General features: G+C 44.0%; 1 protein-coding gene across 6 annotated transcripts; it reads right to left on the reverse strand.

Annotated features, from left to right (window-relative positions):
* Positions 1-1438: 1438 nt before the first annotated feature.
* Positions 1439-18216, reverse strand: PRPF18 (pre-mRNA processing factor 18; the record flags this gene model as incomplete). Of its 6 annotated transcripts, XM_079542315.1 has the most annotated exons (11): positions 1439-1519; positions 4816-4971; positions 7184-7255; positions 7745-7885; positions 8579-8647; positions 10735-10881; positions 12233-12346; positions 13839-13943; positions 16552-16578; positions 16704-16781; positions 18151-18216. In XM_079542315.1, the coding sequence occupies 11 exons, from the start codon at positions 18214-18216 to the stop codon at positions 1439-1441; spliced, it is 1056 nt and encodes a 351-aa protein (XP_079398441.1). The 6 variants fall into 6 exon arrangements, with proteins under 6 accessions (XP_079398441.1, XP_079398442.1, XP_079398444.1 ...); XM_079542316.1 differs by lacking the exon at positions 16552-16578; XM_079542318.1 differs by lacking the exon at positions 7745-7885.
* Between the last annotated feature and the right edge of the window lie 745 nt (positions 18217-18961).

Here is an 18961-nt window from a genome sequence, read left to right on the forward strand (position 1 = left end):
GGGAAAAAAATCTATTTAACGCTATTATGGCTGCCCTAAGGAATCCAGTTCCCACTAAAGCCAACGTTACAGAGCTCCCAAACCAGCCCTCGGCTCTCGCTGCGCTTTCCAGGGAAATTACAGCTCTTAAATGAAGACAATACTGTATCTCAATTATTTAAAGAGTTCAAAACGAAGGTCAGGGTAAAGATTTAGAAACAGCTCAGGAAATCATCTGGGTGGGGAAAGGGATAAAGTTGTGGTGTTGTAAATGTTTTCTGTTGTAAAAATGCTCTCTCTACACTGCAGAAGAAATCCCCAGGCACCAATGTTAATGAAACTCTTCCACGCTCTCAACATCTGCCCAACTTCTCCCCACAAATCCCCCTCTGTTTCCCCAAGGCCCCCCCAGGCTCCACTTAGACCTCGTCAGCCTCATTTTTATTACTTCTAAACTGTTTAAACTCTTGACGTTTTCGCTGCGGTCAGACGCACCAGACTGAAGGACCTGTAAGTCAGAAGCAGCCCTTCAGAATGCAGAGCCTCCAGAAGAACCTGGGGAAGCTCCTTGAGATAAGCCAAGCCAGCACACAGCCCCAGCATCGGACCTCGCTGTGAACACCTGCTCTAAACTCCTTCAACGAGGGCACCAACAGCTCAAGAAGAAATTCAACATCCAGCAGAACAGATCTGTGGCTGCTACAAATGCTGTACCTGGGCATGGGAGGCCCTAATTATGTTCTCTGCAATGCCCAGCAGACCGGAATTTTCTCCAGATGTATAAAAACAGGATTTGGAAGCCTGAAGAGCCACAAGATAACTTCTCCCAAGCTCAGGAGGTTTATATTAATAATGTCATTATACAACAAAAAAAAAAACAAGCCAAATCAGATGTACTCAAGATCAAAAACTCTTTCCACTGAAACTGGGTGTATTTTTCAGCTGAGAAATATATAAACTTCTTCTTTCCCCACAAATACCACATGAAAGATTTGCCATTAAAATCTTCCTATTTACAGAAATAACAAGACTGAAGTTTGACTGCTTCCCCATCTTCCCACATCAGCCTCCAGTGGGAAAGCAGCCAACAAACTCCACACGGCCTCTGAGTCTCACCTACAGCTCCGAGGCAGAACAGATTGGTTGAGGTCGGCCTGCACAGCGTTGGGAACAGCAAATTGAAGTAGAAGTGAGGGTCACAATCAGTGACCAGTGCCCCCTGGTCGTGGCCACCCCACCCTTACAAAGCTGGAGCTGGGATCTGGTCAGCGTAAAGACTGAAAAAGAAATCTACCCAAGTGGGGCTTGTTCAAAGGAAGCCAAAGAGAAATCTGCTTTATGCTTTCTTGCAAAGCCCACCCTCAGTTTCTGTTGGTGTAAAGCACAAACTGCTCCATCTCCTCAGTGCTCTCTGAGTCCAGGAGATGACAGTGTGAGGCATGCTTGGTCACCCAGAGCCTCACAAAGCGTTGTACTCCACGCATTTCGATGGGTCTGTTGGGAAGTGCTTCTGGCAAATGGTCATCAGCCTCTTCAGCCCCTAGAGATGAACAAAACAAAGACAATTCTCTCATAAAACTGCAGCTGTCACACAGCCTATTTTTACTTTTCAGCTTAAGGAGAAGAATTAAAAGCAAATGGCTGCTATTTCATTTCTTTTCTTTACTCAATTGGTATTCCATTATTTTAAGTTTTATCAACAGTTCTCTCTGAAAAGTGCTAATTATTACAAATATGTTCAACAAGCCTAAATGCTGCATTTGGCTCCCACCAACCCCACACAGCAATACAGGCCCGGGGAAGAGTCGTGGGAAGCTGCCTAGTAGAGAAGGACCTGGGGTGCCCCTCACAGCAGCTGCACACGACCAGCACTGTGCCCAGGTGGCCAAGAAGGCCAATGGCTCCAGGCCTGGACATCTGGTTGAATCCCTTCACTGAAAGAGTGGTCAGGCATTGGCTGCCCAGGGAGGTGGCTCCCCAAGGTCTCCATCCTTGGATGTGTTTTAGAGATGTGTGGACATGGCCCTGAGGGACACGGCGTAGGGTGAGACTCTGCAGTTCAGGCTGATGGCCGGATGTGGCGTTCCTGGAAGTCTTTTCTATCCTGGATGGTTGTAAGATTCTACGAGTTCAAATATTAAAGGAGTTCGTGGATTAACTGAAGAGATCATAAGTTTCATTCTTGGTGATACATTCATGGTGAAGAACCACAGTAATACTTTAAGCCCTCTTCTTCACCAAGGCAGAAAGAAATGCCATTACAACAAACCACGTGTACAATAACCCTGAAAATTGAGATGTTAAGTAATTCTCAAGAGCAAAAAATGATTTCTGACACCAAAACAAGCTGAATGACTGAGGAGAAAAAAAACCCAATCCATTTCTGGAGAGCAGAGGTGTCATCCCTTCCCATAGTGTTACCACACTCGATCCCACTGCAGTGGAGGAAAACAAAGGCAGACCATGGACTTCTCAGTTCTTTCAAGACACTGATTGCCAAAAACCAACATGACAGAAATACCATCATTATTCTCTTTAAGTCACACACAGAGGTCTAACAAAGAAGGAGAGAAACTGCTGTGGTGGTAGCATAATTTGGCAATGATATTATAACTCCACAACAGCAGAAAGCAAAGTGCCTGTCATTAGATCTTCAACATCTAACTGTAAAGGAAAACAATTAGACAGAAGAGGCTTTGATATTTTCAGTGCCAGCAGGAATCTGGAAAACATATCCTAAAACCATAAAGACTCATTGTGAGAGATGTCAGTGTTGCAAATTCACTGTGTATGATCCCGAGTTCAAAGCTGTGAGAAGAGATCATACTCCACGTGATCCAGTTTGAACCAGACCAACTATAGAAGACCTTGTATTTAAAATCAAGAAGAACAAGAAGTTAAAACCAACTTTGTTTTGGCCCATCAGTAAGTTGTGTACTTCAGAAGTGTATCTACTTCACAGAGAAACAAAATGCAGAGGGAAGATGAACAAGATTTCTTTCAACCCTCCGAAACAGAGGGAACAAGCTGGGAAAATCCATACAAGTTGCATTTTCCAGGTAGGTTAAGAGATCCAAAGGCACCACACATAAGCTACTTCGTCCATCAGATAATGCCAAGCAAGTAATAAAATAAATCAAGTGCAATCTGTCTCTGAAGATATGCAATCCACATACCACCTCACAGCAGAATGATCACATTTGTTGGCTCTGCAAATGTGTGGAGCTCCCTCTGACTTCACAGTATTTCCTCCAGTTATGATACTAAAAGCTATAGTTGAAATCAAAGGTTATTCTTGTATCCCCCAAAGAAAGTCAAGACAGAGGAGGAAGTTGTATTTTGCAAGCCATCTGCTTGCAGACATCTGCAGAAGTTGCAGTGGGAGTCGCTGAGCTGCAGCAGGAAGGTATTTGTGTAAACCTCTCCTGATAGCATTGAGCTCCACAATGCTGCCCTCAGGCTTCACGGTTCAGCCAGGAGGGCCTTATGTCAGTGAGACTGCAACTGGCAGAAGGCAAACACAGCTCACCGTGTGAGGAGAGATGAAGCACCCAATTCCTGTGTGTGTGTTCACACTTGGTGCTAATACAGGATCACAAGCACAAGATGTGAAAAAATCCATGAGACTGAACAGCACGCAGGCCCAGCTCCATCTATTACATGGCCCTTGTACTCTGACTTAAACTAAGACAACTGCTGCATGCAGCCAAGAGCTGTGATCAACGGTTCTGTGTCAGGTGGAGGCTGGTCACAAGCAGTGTCCCTCAGGGGTCAGTCTTGGACCGGTGCTCTTCAACATCTTCATCAGTGACACAGATGATGGCATCGAGTGCACCCTCAGCAGGTTTGTGGATGACAGCAGCTGAGCGGTGCGGTTCACACACTGGAAGGAAGGGAAGCCATCCACAGGGACCCGGACAGGCTGGAGAAGTGGGCCCCTGAAAACCCAATGAGGTTCAACAAGGCCAAGTGCAGGGCGCTGCACTCAGGTCGGGGCAATCCCAGGTATTTATACAAAGTGGGGGGAGACCTCCTGGAGAGCAGCCCGTGGAGAAGGACTTGGGGGTCTGGTAGATGAGAAGCTGGACATGAGCAAGCAGTGTGTGCCTGCAGCACAGATGGCCAACTGTGTTCTGGGCTGCATTAAAAAAGAGGTGGCCATCAGGGAGAGGGAGGTGATTGTCCCCCTCTACTCAGCTCTTGTGAGGACCCATCTGCAGTACTGCATACAGGCCTGGGGTCCCCAGCACAGGAAGGACATGGAGCTCTTGGTGCAGGTCCAGAGGAGGGCACTAAGATGATCAGAGGGCTGGAGCACCTCTCCTGTGAGGAAAGGCTGAGGGAACTGGGCTTGTTTAGCTTGGAGAAGAGAAGGCTCCAGGGAGACCTCATTGTGGCCTTCCAGTACTCGAAGGAAGTGTATAAACAGGAGGGGGAACAGCTGTTTAATAGGGTGGATAGTGATAAGACAAGGGGGAATGGTTTTAAACTGGAGGGGAGGTTTAGGTTAGATATTAGGACTTTTTTCACACAGATGGTGATTGAAGCACTGGCACAGGTTGCCCAAGGAGGCTGTGGATGCCCCATCCCTGAAGGCATTCAAGGCCAGGCTGGATGCGGCTCTGGGCAGCCTGGTCTGGTGGTTGGCGACCCTGCACACAGCAGGGGGTTGGAACTGGATGATCACTGTGGTCCTTTTCAACCCAGGCCATTCTATGATTCTATGACTGCTTCTGGAACTCTTTAACCCCATCACTCACAACTACAAAGCTAACATTTCTCAAAGATTCCCTAATCCCCAAACCCAAACGGTTGGATTTCCACAGTCAGCCTTACCTGAATGTATTTCCTTTGAGTTTCATCATTGAGAACGTGGGCGACGTGCTTGGAGAAAATCTTCTCACGACCCGTTCGAGCGTGGATGCCCACCATGGTGACACCGATGGGCCACGGCGCGTTCCCAATGGCCATCTGGAGGTAGGCATCGTTTGCCTGAAGAAATACAGGGCTAGGCACACTTAGCAACAACAGAAAGGGCATCAGATGTTTTCAATGCAGTCTGCTCAGGTTCCCATCAGCTGTTCTGCTGTGCTCACCTACACTACCTTTTCTATTTTGGTTATAGACTAAATCAGGGAGTGTTGAGGGAGAGCAGCCAGCTTCCAAAGAGGCTGAGAGCCAGATCCATTACAAAACTGGGTCAAAGAAGCACATTTATAACAGTGTTTATGAACGGAGTAGCAGCACTGAATGAATCTGCAAGTTCACCACCAAGAGAGCAGACCTCATTTCTTAATATAGAGCTGAAGCAGACACGGGCCCTGAGGAAGAAAGGGAATAAAACATGAAGGGAAGACAAACACAAAGAAAGGCAGAAAGGCACAGATGATAGAGCTTAAAAAAGCAGCATAGCGAGTGAGAACCAGGAAAACAAAGGGGAAAAAAAACACATGCAATCACAGAAACACAGCTTCAAGGACCACTTGGTGCAGGACATTCCTCCCCTACTAGCAAGCAGCCAGAAAGCTCACTGATGAAGAGTTCATTTACCATCTCCCATTCAGAGACTACACAATCAGAAGTAACAAGCGTGACCAGTGGGTGCAGCTTCCTCACATTTGGCACTGGCACAAACTGGGAGGTGAGTAACTGAGGGTGCAGAAAGAGAGCTGGGAGCAAATCTGAAGAAGGGGCAGGACTCTGCCTTCACCTACACGAGGCAGCATCTCAGCAGCCTCAGTCAGATATCTGTTTGCTGACTGACACGTGGTTCTGTAATGAAGCACTGTATGAGAGCAGACAATTAAAGACCCTTTTAAGAATGTCACAAAAGGGTTAATTGAGGCTGAGTAGGCAGCTTGCATTCTGCTCTTTGCCTGCTATCACAAGTTGATTTCAAAACTCGTGTTTTTAAAGAATGTCATCTAAGAAAGCAGAAACAATCAGGGGCTGGGAGCGTTCAGTCGGCTGAACAGCGGAAAAAACAACAAACATACGAGACAGCAGGATGCAGCCAGACACAAATCTCCTCAGAAGCAAAATGGAAAATGGCATGAGGATCTTTAAAAGCAAAAGGCTCATTAGCCTCACTAAAAACAAACACCAAAACAAGACAGCTTCCAAATGTATACTCAGCCTTCCCCTAAATCAGTCTGTGAAGTTTACATACAGCCAAGCACCTGTGAGACAGAGCAGCAGAGCTGATTTACTGAGGAGGTACGCTGCATTCCTGCACACTCACTGCTGTGTTGGGAAGGCACTGGAAAGGGAATTTCAGCATAATGATGATAGCCAAAGAAAAAACAAAGCTCCCAAACAAAACCCCACTATCATACATCCCACGCTTTTAGTTCTACTTTAAAATGATTTAAACATGCCTGAGGGCATCTGAAGTTTTTTCAATCACAAAAGCAGGTTTGCTTGCTTACTAGACAAATTAACCCAAGTCCTTGGGACTTCAACAAGAAATACTATAAGACCAAAGGCAACACAAAAGTGAAGTTCTGCATACACTGGTTGCTTAAGCAAATGCTGTCACAATTTGAGTTCCATTTCTTGAGGCAGCTACAAACAAAAGCTAATGCTGCCTTTCATCTCAAGTGCCAAAGTACTTCTGCCTCTTTAAGTGAGCAGACTTTGTCCAAAAACCTTTTCATTAACTTATCTTGACCTTAACAGACCAGCTAACATGAGTATGGCCAAAGAAAGGGACGGTGTCTCGTATTCAGTAACTCAATTCCCCTAATAGCTAATTAATTAATCAACATCCCACTCCTTCTCTGGGGACATTCAAGACCCATCTGGATGCCCACCTGTGCAACCTGATTTAGGGAGCCTACGTTGGCAGGGGGGTTGCACTCAATGATCTCTGAGGTCCTTTCCAACCCCTACAATTCTGCGATTTAACCTTTCAATATCAGGGTTCCAACTCACTACTCCTCTGCAATGGAACCATCTCTGAAATCCTACTGGTGCTTGCAAGCTCTGCAGTTTCACCAACCTCAGAAATGCTTCTGACAAACTGTGGATCACACACTGTCTGAAGCCCAACCGTTAACAGCCTGTTCTCATTTTATTTGAATATATGTTGGGTGGATTTCCAGCTACATGTCTTTAAGATGCAAAAGGAAAAATGTTCACTTGCAACTTCAATCTATCGGAGCCAGCCAGCCTAAACAAGCTGGAAGAGAGCAAACAAACGTACCTTCACATATTCTCTCTGCAACATGAATTTTATAATATCTGTTATTGATTCTTTGATGTCTGCAGGAAGTGTCTATGAGAGAAAAAAAAAGGAGAACAAACAGCTTTACATCAGAATATGCAGCTCAGGAAAATCACCCTACTCAGCATTTATACAAAGATGAGCACCTTCCCTAGCTTCAGGACTTCAATGAAGGAAAACATCTTCCTTATTTAGATGAAGGATCTGAAGCAAGAGAGGTGAAGCGGTTACACCTTGTAGCTCGTGGCAAAGTGCAAAATACAGTCCCTATTTTCTATCATGTTGGCAACCCAATGAACAGGTGATACATGAAGCAGCACCTGGAAAAGAGGTAGGTAAGCAGAAGAACTCATGGATCAAGATAAAAAGGTCAAAACTGGGAGTCATGGGCTCTGGCCAAAGAAACCCTGACCACCTCATTCACCCTCTCACCTTCAGCTGAAATAACATTACCTTAAGGAAGGACATTAACAACTGGGTGCTTTGAAAGCAGCAACTAAAATAAGCCTTAGAGGACACTGACATCTAGAAGTGACTCACCCTTTTCCGAAGTTTTCTGAAGAGTGGCCTCAGGTAGGACTCTGTCTGCTTCTGAGTGGCACTGTTCAGCTTTCCCTGCACTCCCCGCTTCACGTAGTCCTCTCTGGCATTCAGCTCCTTCGCCCAAACTCCAAGAAGAAACTGCACAGGGAACAAGCAAATCTGTGTCCTAGTGCCACCTAGCGCCCGCACTGCCAAAGCGGACGGAACAGTGGTTTAAACCAGCACAGCAAAAGGAATATTTCCTCGGAGAAAACTGAATCCACGAGGCAAAAAGCCTCTTTCAGCTGTACGGGCAGAGGGGGATAGGAAAAACTATGCTACCACAGAATCTTGTGGAGGAGGAGGTGGGAGTGTGAGCAAAAAAAAGAGTGCACGTAGAAAACCAGGAGACAATGACAGACTTATCAGTGCTGCCAAGGTGAAGGGGATCATTAGGAGAGCAGCGATGTATGAAGATGATACAGTTGTATCAGAACAACTTCTGAGAATGAGCAGATAGAGACTCCTTGGAAGTTTTCAACGCAGTAGTGGTAGAAGAAACTGCATTCAACTGCCTCAGTTATCATCTGCAAGTCAACATCAGAGCTGTTCAGAAGAGTAGAGGCAGATTTTGAAGAAGGTTGCTCTCCTCTGCCAAGAGCTCTTGCCCACGTCTCACAGCAGTCACTACTTCACTGACCAAGGCAATGGAGTATCAAGCACTACAAAAAGGCAAAAATATCTCCGGCACAATGAAAGTTTACCTCTCCAAGCAGATGGAAGCTCACCAAATGTATCTGCATGATAATAAAAGGTATCTCATAGCTTAACACATCTGTGAGAGTGGGTTACCTTCAAGAATTTTGTGATAATATCCATATCATAGTGGTCATCACCCCGTCCTAAGGACTCTCCCAACGCCTGGAATAGGAGTCAAAAGACAAAGATTTCCACATTATGTAGATACTTGCCACCAGCACAGCAGAATGTGAACTGAAGTTCTACTAATAAACCTAAGCATCAAGCGGGAAATTGAAAGAAACAAACAGCCATATATGTTATGAGACCCATTATTCTACTAAAAGCATTCCAGTCAAAAAGCCAAGATGATTATTTCTGAGCAGTCAATACAACGGTAATTTTTCGTTCATTAACTACAAAATCACTGGTATAATTAGCAGCTGTCTAGCAGCACTGAATTAAGGCAAACTGTGGGTGCATTGCATTTTTGAGATCCCCAGAGCCATACAATCACAGAATGGTTTGGGTTGGAAGGAACCATGAAGACCATCCAGTTCCAACCCCCTGCCATGAGCAGGGACAGCTTCCACCAGCTCAGGCTGCCCATCCAACCTGGCCTTCATCACCTCCAGGGATGAGGCACCCACAGCTTCTCTGGGCAGCTGTGCCAGTGCCTCAGCATCCTCAAAATGAAGAACTTCTTCCTCAGATCTAAATTCAATCTACCTTATTTTTAGTTTAAAACCATTATCTCTTGTCCTACCACCACTCTCCCTGACAAATTGGCCTTCCTTGTCTTTCCTTATGCCCCCTTTATGTGCTGTAAGGCTGCCACCAGATCTCCCCAGAGCCTTCTCTTATCCATGCTAAATAAGCCCATCTCTCTTAGCCTTTCTTCATAGGAGTGGTGCTTCAGCACTCTGATCATCCCCATGGTTCTCTGGACTTGCTCTAACAGCTCAATGTTCTTTTTGTGGTGGGAGCCTCAGAACTGAACACAATACTCCAATTTACTTAATTCTCATTTCTTTCTTTCTTTCTTTTTTTTTTGAAGTTATTTTATTTCCCTGATGCATTTGGGGGTTCATTTAATTTTAACTGCAACGTTGAGGGAATCAATCCAAAAAACAAAGAGAAAACCACACTACCATGCTCCAGTGCTCTAGCTTCTTGCCAAAACCTTGGAACTGTTAATATTAACATCAATTTTTAGAAACATTTTCCAGTAGATAAACTTGGGATTTAAAATTTCTTTCCATTGTCCTCACATTTCCAAACTATGACATATTTTTAAAGCCTCCTAGCTGTGGAACATTCAATGCAATCCTTTTTCTGCAAGGGAATGCAGTTACAGAAGCATGCTTACAAACTTTTCCAATGAAGCATTACTTTCATGGTTCAAATCAAGCCCGTAACATCATCCCAAAAAGGGGATGCTGTGAGAACTAAGAGTTTGATAAAAGCAGCCCTATCACAACTGGTATCCATTCTAGAAGTGTCATTCCTTTACTCCAGAACCCACGGTGCCCTAAGAAGGGAGGCAAGGCTGCCTCCTAACAAAAACGTATCCGTTTCAACTCTCAGTCATAGATCAGATTACTTCTGATTTGAAGGGACATTAAGAAGATTAACTTCAGCAAAGAGTTCTGAAGATTAAGGGTAAAGTTCTTTAGCTCAAGTTAATGTGCTTTTCAAAATACCAGCCTAAAATGCCAGGTGCTGAATTTTCCTGTTCTTTCAAAGCCCAGCACTCACGCTCACCATTTATGGGCCATACCTTCACAGTACTCTCTGTATTTGCTGTGAACTGCCTACTTCTAACTTTTACTTCTTTACCCCAAAAGTCTATATATAAACTCTCTTTCCATGTGTCTGTTTTTGAGAACCCATCTTTCTTATATAAGGAAAATGCATCTGCTCTAAGCTCATCACCTTCTCAAATACTCATTGGAAAGGATTCGGATTTTGTCATCAGGCAATAGCTTTGCATTTAATTCTTGACTCCCAAAACCCTTGCAGGGAGAATACTGTTTTGCCTGCTGCTCTTTCCCCATTTCTGATGAGGTGCTGTAAGCAAACACCAGGCACTCATACTGCAATTCAAGCCTTAGCAGTATTCACTTCCAAACAGCATATTTAAGGACTTTTCAGACTGCCTAAACTAGGTGCTGTAAACTAGGTTAACTCTGAACAATACTGAAGCTTTCTCACAACAATACAACAGCATGATATACCTAAAATCTCTAAATTAATTACCCACCACATACCTCCAGTTCTTCAATAGTAGTATTCTCCTCATGGACTTTCAAGTCATTCTGTGAGTCATCATCTCCTGCTTCTTGGCCACCTACAATTTCATTCAAGTACTGCTGATCAATCTTATCCAAGGCAGCTTTCAGGTCATTCCTCAGGCCCTAGAAAAGATAAGAAATGATTTGTTTGCAAAAAAAAAAAAAAAAAAAAAAAAAAAAAAAAAAAAAAAAAAGCGCAGAGGGGGGGGGTAGGGGGGTGGGGAATCAATCCCCCCCCCTTCCAAAAAATGCCATAAAAAAAAAAGCGCAAATAAAACCAGTTCAGAACAGTCACAGTGAGCACCCAACTTCTGTTTTTAACAAAAGCCAAATTCTACAAACACATGAGATTACACATATGGTTTCAAACTGCTACTAGAAGTTAAGAGCTGCTTACAAATGGAAAAAGGAACCTGGCTTAGAGGATCCACATTCTTAATATGAAACAAAATTTAAAGCTCTATAAAGGAGAATGACATTTCTCACCCTAAGACCAATTCAGGCTCTCCTCTTGGAATACACATGCACAGTTATTTCCACTCTTCCATCACCATCCATGACTTTCTGGCACATTTTTATCAATCACTTACTAGTTTAAAAATATCTGACCCACAAATTGGTTGTAACAATTACCCACGCTCTCAACTAACAGACAACAATGGCAGTGACTGAAGCACATCATGCAGAAATCCATCACAATCCTATTTATAACCTTGCTACTTCCTGAAACTTCTACAACTGCCATCAATAATTTTACCACACATAACAATGAGAGGGAGGAAACTTTTGTCAGCAAAATTATTTTTAGAAACTCTTATCTGTTTATCCTTCTTTAAAGGACTTGAAGAGGAAAAAGTGCTCTTTTTCTGGGCAGCCCCAGCAGCAATTTGTCAAATTATTCAGTTTGTTACAAATAATGGAAGAAAACTCACAGCTTTGTACTCTTAGCTGGGTTGCAAATTTGATCAATAGTAAATACAAAACAAATCCCCATTGCAAATCCCTACATATCCCAACAAATTCCCAATCTCCTCACTTAATCAACGTGAAGCCAGAAGGATTAGATCAGTAAGCTGGAACGTACATATTTTAGTCATTTCTGAAGTCAGTGACCACTTTAAAAGGAAGCAGTGGGAGTGAAGTTTCTGTAAGAAGTTACAGCTCTAGAATTGAGGGATTTGAAAATTCATTTCTGTACCAGAAATACAGGATGCATTCCCCCTCTTCCTTACCTATCCAAACAGGCTAGTTCTAACAGCAAATTACTGCCTTCTCTGCTGGTTACAAAGCAGGCAACTGCATGTCTGGGGTTTCACTGCCACCTGGAGGCCCTCTTTTTCAATCAAAAAGGCTTTAAGGGTTCCTGTGGTGGAACTGGCTGATTTACTGGGCTGTAATCATGCACAGAACGTTAAAAGCACTCCTCCCAGGTTCCCCCACCATAAATTAGTAACCAGGAGCCAGCTGGTCTTACCTTGTTCACTTCAGGTGCCAAAATTTCTATCTTCCTCAGACGTTGAAATGCATCATAATCTGTTTCTCCAAACAGTCTGACCGGCTCGCCTCTCTCCCGTAACCTCCTGATAACCTGAAGAGAATCCAAATATTCCCTTACACAAACTCATAAAGGAAGGAAAATAAAATCCTGAAGGCTGGATTTATTTACTTAGCTTAAAATAACAAGCTGTGCTGGACTGGAGAGGAAATGGCAATATTTTAAGCAGCAGAAAAACGTTCTAGACGCTTTACAATCCAAATATAAAATTCCCACGGCGTTTCAATGAAAGGTCATCCCAAATATCACCAACCTAAATCTTGCACAAACCCCAAACTGTTTCGTATATCCCAACTTCTTCCTGCTCTCACTTGTTTAAACAAATACATCAAAATCATCCCCTTGGCAGAGCTTAAATACCATTTCCAAAGCAACAGAAGAACTTGACAATCATCTCACTCGCTCTCATTTGTCGCAGGCAATAAAGTGCTCTGCTGACTGGGCTGCATGTTGTCCCAGCACATTTGGGAGACTGGTTGGAAATTCTCATCCTTACCATTTGGTAAACATTAAATCCCATCATCTAATGTGATAATTATTTTAAGGCTAGCTACAGCTGAGGTGTAACAGCCTCCCTTGGCTGATTTGCAAGGTTATGGGCAAAGCAGAAAAGCAAACTTTATTTTCCCAGTTTCTTCTTGCATGCATTGCCTGTTAAATCTGTTTACACTTACAACTCTTCGTTTGGTGTATCAAGCAATAAGCTTACTGATACAATCACCAGGAAACACTCTGGTGACAAAGAGAAGAGCTTGCACTTCATCTCACACCATCACGTAACCAACTGTACTGACAGGACAAACCAACCAAATCTCGAACCAAACATGAAACAAATAACCCACATTAAAACTTCTGTGCCCAAAGTGTTTTGTAAAAGCAAAGGGACAACAATAACATCATCCTGAATGATCTCAGCTGAGCACTGCAGTATTTCCAGGAGTAGATTTTATTCTGCACGTAAACTTTACTTCTGAACTTCCTACTTCTCTGCTGCTTCGTTGTCCAGATCTGTTTTATGAACTCACATTTACACCACTGTTCTTATCCTCAGAAAGAACAAAGAATGCACCAGTTGCTCCAGCTTCAGGACTTTCTTTCCCCTCACAGAAATCAAGACAAGTTTCCTAAACTCAGTTCTGGAAATTGGATTCATATCAAAAAGCTACAAAGAAAAGAAACTGAGAGAAATAAAGATTTGAGAAGCTCCCCGTGCCACTGTCAGCATTATCCAAGTAACAGGACGCTGTTCTAGGGGTCATCTGAAAAAGCTGTAACACATCACATCACCTATGTGCAAACCCACATGACAAAAATGCTGCATCCATCTGCACCTCCAGATGCACTCACATGGACAGGAGATCCCTGATGGGTAAATACTGCCCCTAACTGCTGATTGCACAATGGAAATTTTTATTTGATACCACCAGACACAAAAAGCACAGATCACCAGAAAAAAGTCCTACCAAGAAATTTCAGATGCATGTTCTGCACAGTGAAGTAGTTTGCTTATAGCTGTTGATTTTACCTCTTGTCTGGAAAGAGTCATTGGTAATTTTTCTTCTGCCAGTTCAAGCTCCAGCACTGGATTTGTTGAAGTCAGAGGCTTCTCCTCCTCTTCTTGCTGCTGCACCTACGTATAACAGACAGAGTTACTCATGAGCAAAATAAACCTACACATCCATAGCAGTGTAAATGTACAGGAACTGTGGAATACAGATTGTAATATGACTATAAATCTCTTTCTTTCAGAGTTTTTGTTGTCCATTTCACAGAGCAATGAAAGCTTTCAAAAGCATCAGTGTTTACCAGAAACTGACTTCTGCAGGTTGCAGGAAGCAACCTGCAACAGGAAAGGGCAATTGCTAAGGTTTGTCAATCACGTGTCAGCACTGGTGCCAAAAACAGCAAACTCACCCTCTCTGCCTGTTGGTTCCTGCCCCTGCCTTACCCTCTTTACCTATGCAAAAGTATTTGCATCACTATGTGATGAATTAGATGGGAGAAATGATTCAAATGGGAAATAACCCAGCAAACAAAACTAAAAACTCCTCTCAGCCCACTTAATCTCCTCATCCAGCTCACCAGGCAGTAACACACACACGGCTACAAGGGCAGAAATGAAAAGCTAAGAGCAGAGAGAGAAGGGAGCTGCTGCTACTTGCAGCCAGCCTGAGATCTTCTGTCACTGAGAACTTCAGTGAGCTCAGCACCATCAGCGAGGACGCAGTCTTTCTGCTGGGTTTTGAGAGATCTGTTTAAAGTACATATGTAGTATGTACATAAAGTACATATAAGATGCTTTTAAACACCTTCCTACCAAGATTGTGTACAGTTTCTTGCAGGTTAAAATAAATTAAAAGAAGAAAAAGAGAACGACACTTCCCCAAAAAGACAGCATCTCTTTAACAGCTTCTTTTAACCTAAAAGAAGGTGCTGGGATCAAGCAGGGTCCTGTCTGATTAAACTAACTTCGAGACAGCAGTGACATAACTATGGCTCCCTCACTTCTAATAGCAGGAGCAGATGCTGGCTAACATTCCTACAACAGGAAACATTCCCAGTGCCCAAACACATCACGTTTTTTCCTAGACTCCAGATTAGGACTTATTTCCTTTCTGGTCTCACTAAAAGGGAATAATCCTATTTAATCCTACACAGATCTGCAGCGTTCTCCCCACACGGGACAGGACGTCATTTCCAGTGTACATTCAGGTTGAAGGGTTTGGTGATTGTGCTAACCAGGTTTTTAAAACTAGTTGATGTTCTTCCAAGCCAGCATGGTTCCATGTGCACACAGGGATCTCCCTGATGGCTGCAGATACAAGATTCAGCCACAGATCTCTATGCAACGTCATGCTATCAAACACAGAACTCAATCCCACAGTCGCAGGTGTTTGGAGCAAGCAAGGAAAGGACAGTCAAATCAATGCTTTACACATAAAGGGAGGGCAAAAATAAACTTCCATCAGTGCAGGAGAGGGAACAGAAAATACAGAACACGGGATAGAAAATATGGAACTGTGCAAATATAAATACACTGATGGCAGAAGGATGTAATCAAATTTGAACTTACAAACTGCAGCATTAGGGAAAAAGATTTGGTCCATTCTCTCAGTAGGATTCCAAGTTACAAGTGATATTTTTACCGCAGTTATTTTGCTTTCAGTGCTTTCTTTTTCAAGCAAGTGAAATAATTATTAAATCTAACAAAGCAAAAGAGTACCTCAATTGAAAAAGAAATGAGTCTGTATTTTACATCTTATTAATGCAGTAAAGACCAAATGCAGAAATCTGGGAGGCTCTAAGACATACCAAACAAAGCAACTTATTTTAAAACCATTTTCAGGGTTACATTTTCAGTCAAAACCCATTTTGTAGCAGCACAGATATCCCATTTTAAAAGCTGTGTATGGTTCTGAAGAATTCAGGCTAAAAAAGCACCACTTCCACTCAGAAGAGTGACCACATCCACAGACCACGTTCCCATGACTAAATGACAGCATTCCAAAAATTGCTGTGGCATTGATGTTCAAATATTTCACACGCAGATCAAGGTTTCAGAATAAGTCACTGAACGTGTGAAGTTCAATTGAAAACAAAGTTCCAGTTTGTGCCCAGGGACAGTAAACAGGAATGTGAATCTCTGCCTTTCTCAAGAGAATGCATATCCCCCCACATACAATATACACATACAATAACCAGGCAGGCAGGCATACACACAAGTGGCAAAGAAAACTGCATTCTTTCCATTTCAGGAAACAATTTCCCTGATATGTTACAAGGCAGGCAAAGCCTTCCAGATCACTCATTTGTTTCCAAATGCACCTTCAGTTACCAATCGTTTTCAATTGTTCTGCCAGCAAGATAACAAACGCTGTGCTGCACCCTTTCAGTGCAAGGTTACTGATGGCGAAAAGAAGAAAGGCACACAGCATGACAGCTGGCAGAGCTTTATAATATCCACCACATTACACTGATTTCTTCTGGACATTTTGGCAAAATTTTGAATGGACAGTGCATCCATTCTTGGGAGGTGGCCATATCAGATCCAGTGTTCATGCCTAAAAGCACAATCTGAAAAGAAAGGAGACAAGCTTTGATCCCAAGCCACTTCATGCTTTCCACAAAATAAGTAAACAAACAAAGAAAAAGGAAAAGCCAAAGCATAACACAAACATAAGTAGCTGTATATCATGCATATCTTTTCCTGCATTGAAAATGGTTTTGGAAACTCATACCTCTCCAGGTGGCTTCTCATTTACAGGCTTATGTACAACATCAACAGATTGAACAAAGAACAACAATTATCATTAACAACATTTGTACTGTTGATAATAAAATGTAGACATCAAAGCAAACATACAAGTTCCTGAAAGAAGAGTAACAATACCTTGTAGCCACATCTCTGGAAGTAGGCCTCCTCTTCTTTTTTAGCTAACTCACTGCGTTTGAAGTATTTCTTATTTCCCTAAGAGACAGGAAAACTGTTAACATTTTAAAGTTTTAAATACTTCTGCAGAAAAGGCTCACATCTCCTTACTTGACTTGTTGAATTCAGCTACATCTCTTCACAGACATGGCTACGGTGCCACATTCACAGTTGGGAGCACCTCTGAAAATCAGCAACACCAAGTGACTTTGCAACATATAAGCCTGAAAGTACAGTGTGTTCATCAGGCCTTTAAAATCAACATTCTCTTTGCCAGGTAAGGTCAGGGCACCAGTGAGTTAACAGATTCCTTCAGATTCCTTCAGATGTGAACAATGAGGCCCAGACTGTTTAAACATATCAGACAAAACAAGCTTTTTCAAACTAAATAAAAGGTGCTTAACGAGACCCTTCAGGCACACAGCAGCTGGTAACTGCCATCCAAGCCTTTGCAAGCACGTTCTCACTGCCTATGATCTGTGCTGTCACACTGTGATGAGAAGCTACATCTTCAAACATATTGTTCTCAAACTGACAATAGAAGCAAAGTGAAGTAAATGCAGTCTCCCAATTTGTGTCAATCAATACGTTTTCGTTGCAGATCACGCAGACCATCCGAATCCCAAAACACCACCCTAAACCTTGCTCTAACACCACCCTTCCCTTGCTCTAACATCAAGGCCAAGTGGTAATAGTTTTAAACTTAAAAAAGGGTTGATTTCGATTACATATTAGGAAAAAGATCTTTCATTCTAAGGATGTTGAGGCCCTGGCACAGCTGCCCAGGGAAGCTGTGGATGCCCCATCTCTAGAGGTGCTCAAGGCCAGGTTGGATGGGGCCCTGTGCAGCCTGAGCTGGAATTTGGCAATCAGCTCACGGCAGGGGTTAGATCTGGATAATCTTTCCCTTCCAACTCAAACAGTCAAATAATTCTGTGAATTTATGGACATGGATTCCTGGTTCTCTCCCTGTTTTTCACCTGTCTAACCCAAAACAACCATCAACGCTGAAATCCATGCTCAGACATCCTCAAAAGCACACACACACTCCTCTGCAGTCCCAGCAGTGCTCCCTGCAAGTAGTGAGGGAAGAGAATTGCAGACGGGCAAAGCGGGCACAGTTACAGAACCACAGAATATCTCCAGATGGGAGAGCCCATCACCGAGCCCAACTCCTGGCTCCACACAGCAGCAGCCTCAAGTCAAACCTCACGTCTGAGAGCGTTCTCCAAACGCTTCCTGCACTCCAGCACCTTGGATCCAGTGCCCTGCAAAGCCCGTGTCAGGGCCCGACACCCTCTGGTGAGGAACCCTTTCCTACTGCCCACCTTCAGCCTTACTTCCGACCCTGAAATAACCCTAAGGACGCTGCAAGGCCTCGACGCGGTGTCCCCACAGCCCGCCTCACCCCCACCAGCTCCTTGTCCTCCAGCTGCTGCCGCTTGCGGCTGATCTCCCGCTTCAGGATATCCATGGCGCTGAGGCCTCCTCCGCCACCTCCGCGCCGGAAGTGCTGTAGGAAAACAAACCGTCACTTCCGCTGGCCGCCCAGGCCATGCGCGCTCACAGCGCCCCCTAGTGGCTTGGAGTGGCAGCAGCGAGGGAGTGTATCGGGCGGCTGTGACCACGTGACGGGGGTGTGACAGCATGACGTTGTCACCGGTGGCTGGGCCTGCGAGAGCAGCGCAGGGATGCTTCGAGCATTTCTTCCTTAGGTGCTCAAACTCACGCGAGGGATGGGTGCGGTGTGGACTCCTTGCCCCCCCATGCGTACTAGAAGTAAATCCTGCTGCCCTCATTAGCCTGGGCCTTTATCACTGTGATGTAGGCTGGGAAATAGCGTAAAAAGATGCTGGGCTCTGAAGTTCCTCTCTTGTTTTCCTTATTGACTGCTTTTCACAGAATCACAGAATGGCCCAGGTTGGAAGGGACCTCAAGGATCACGAATCTCCAACTCCCCTGCTTCAGGCAGGGCCACCAGCCTCCACATTTAATACCAGACCAGGCTGCCCAGGGCCCCATCCAACCTGGCTCCAAACACCTCCAGGGACGGGGCATCCAAACCTCTCTGGGCAGCCTGTTCCAGCACCTCACCACTCTCTCTGTAAAGAACTTCTCCTTGACATCCAACCTGAATCTTCCCTCCTTCAACTTAAAACCATTTCCCCTTGTCCTGCTTTTATCCACCCTTTCAAAGAGTTGATTCCCCTCCTGTTTGT

Source organism: Tetrao urogallus (genome assembly GCF_951394365.1).
Source record: "Tetrao urogallus genome assembly, chromosome: 1".
In the NCBI taxonomy this organism is placed as follows: domain Eukaryota; kingdom Metazoa; phylum Chordata; class Aves; order Galliformes; family Phasianidae; genus Tetrao; species Tetrao urogallus.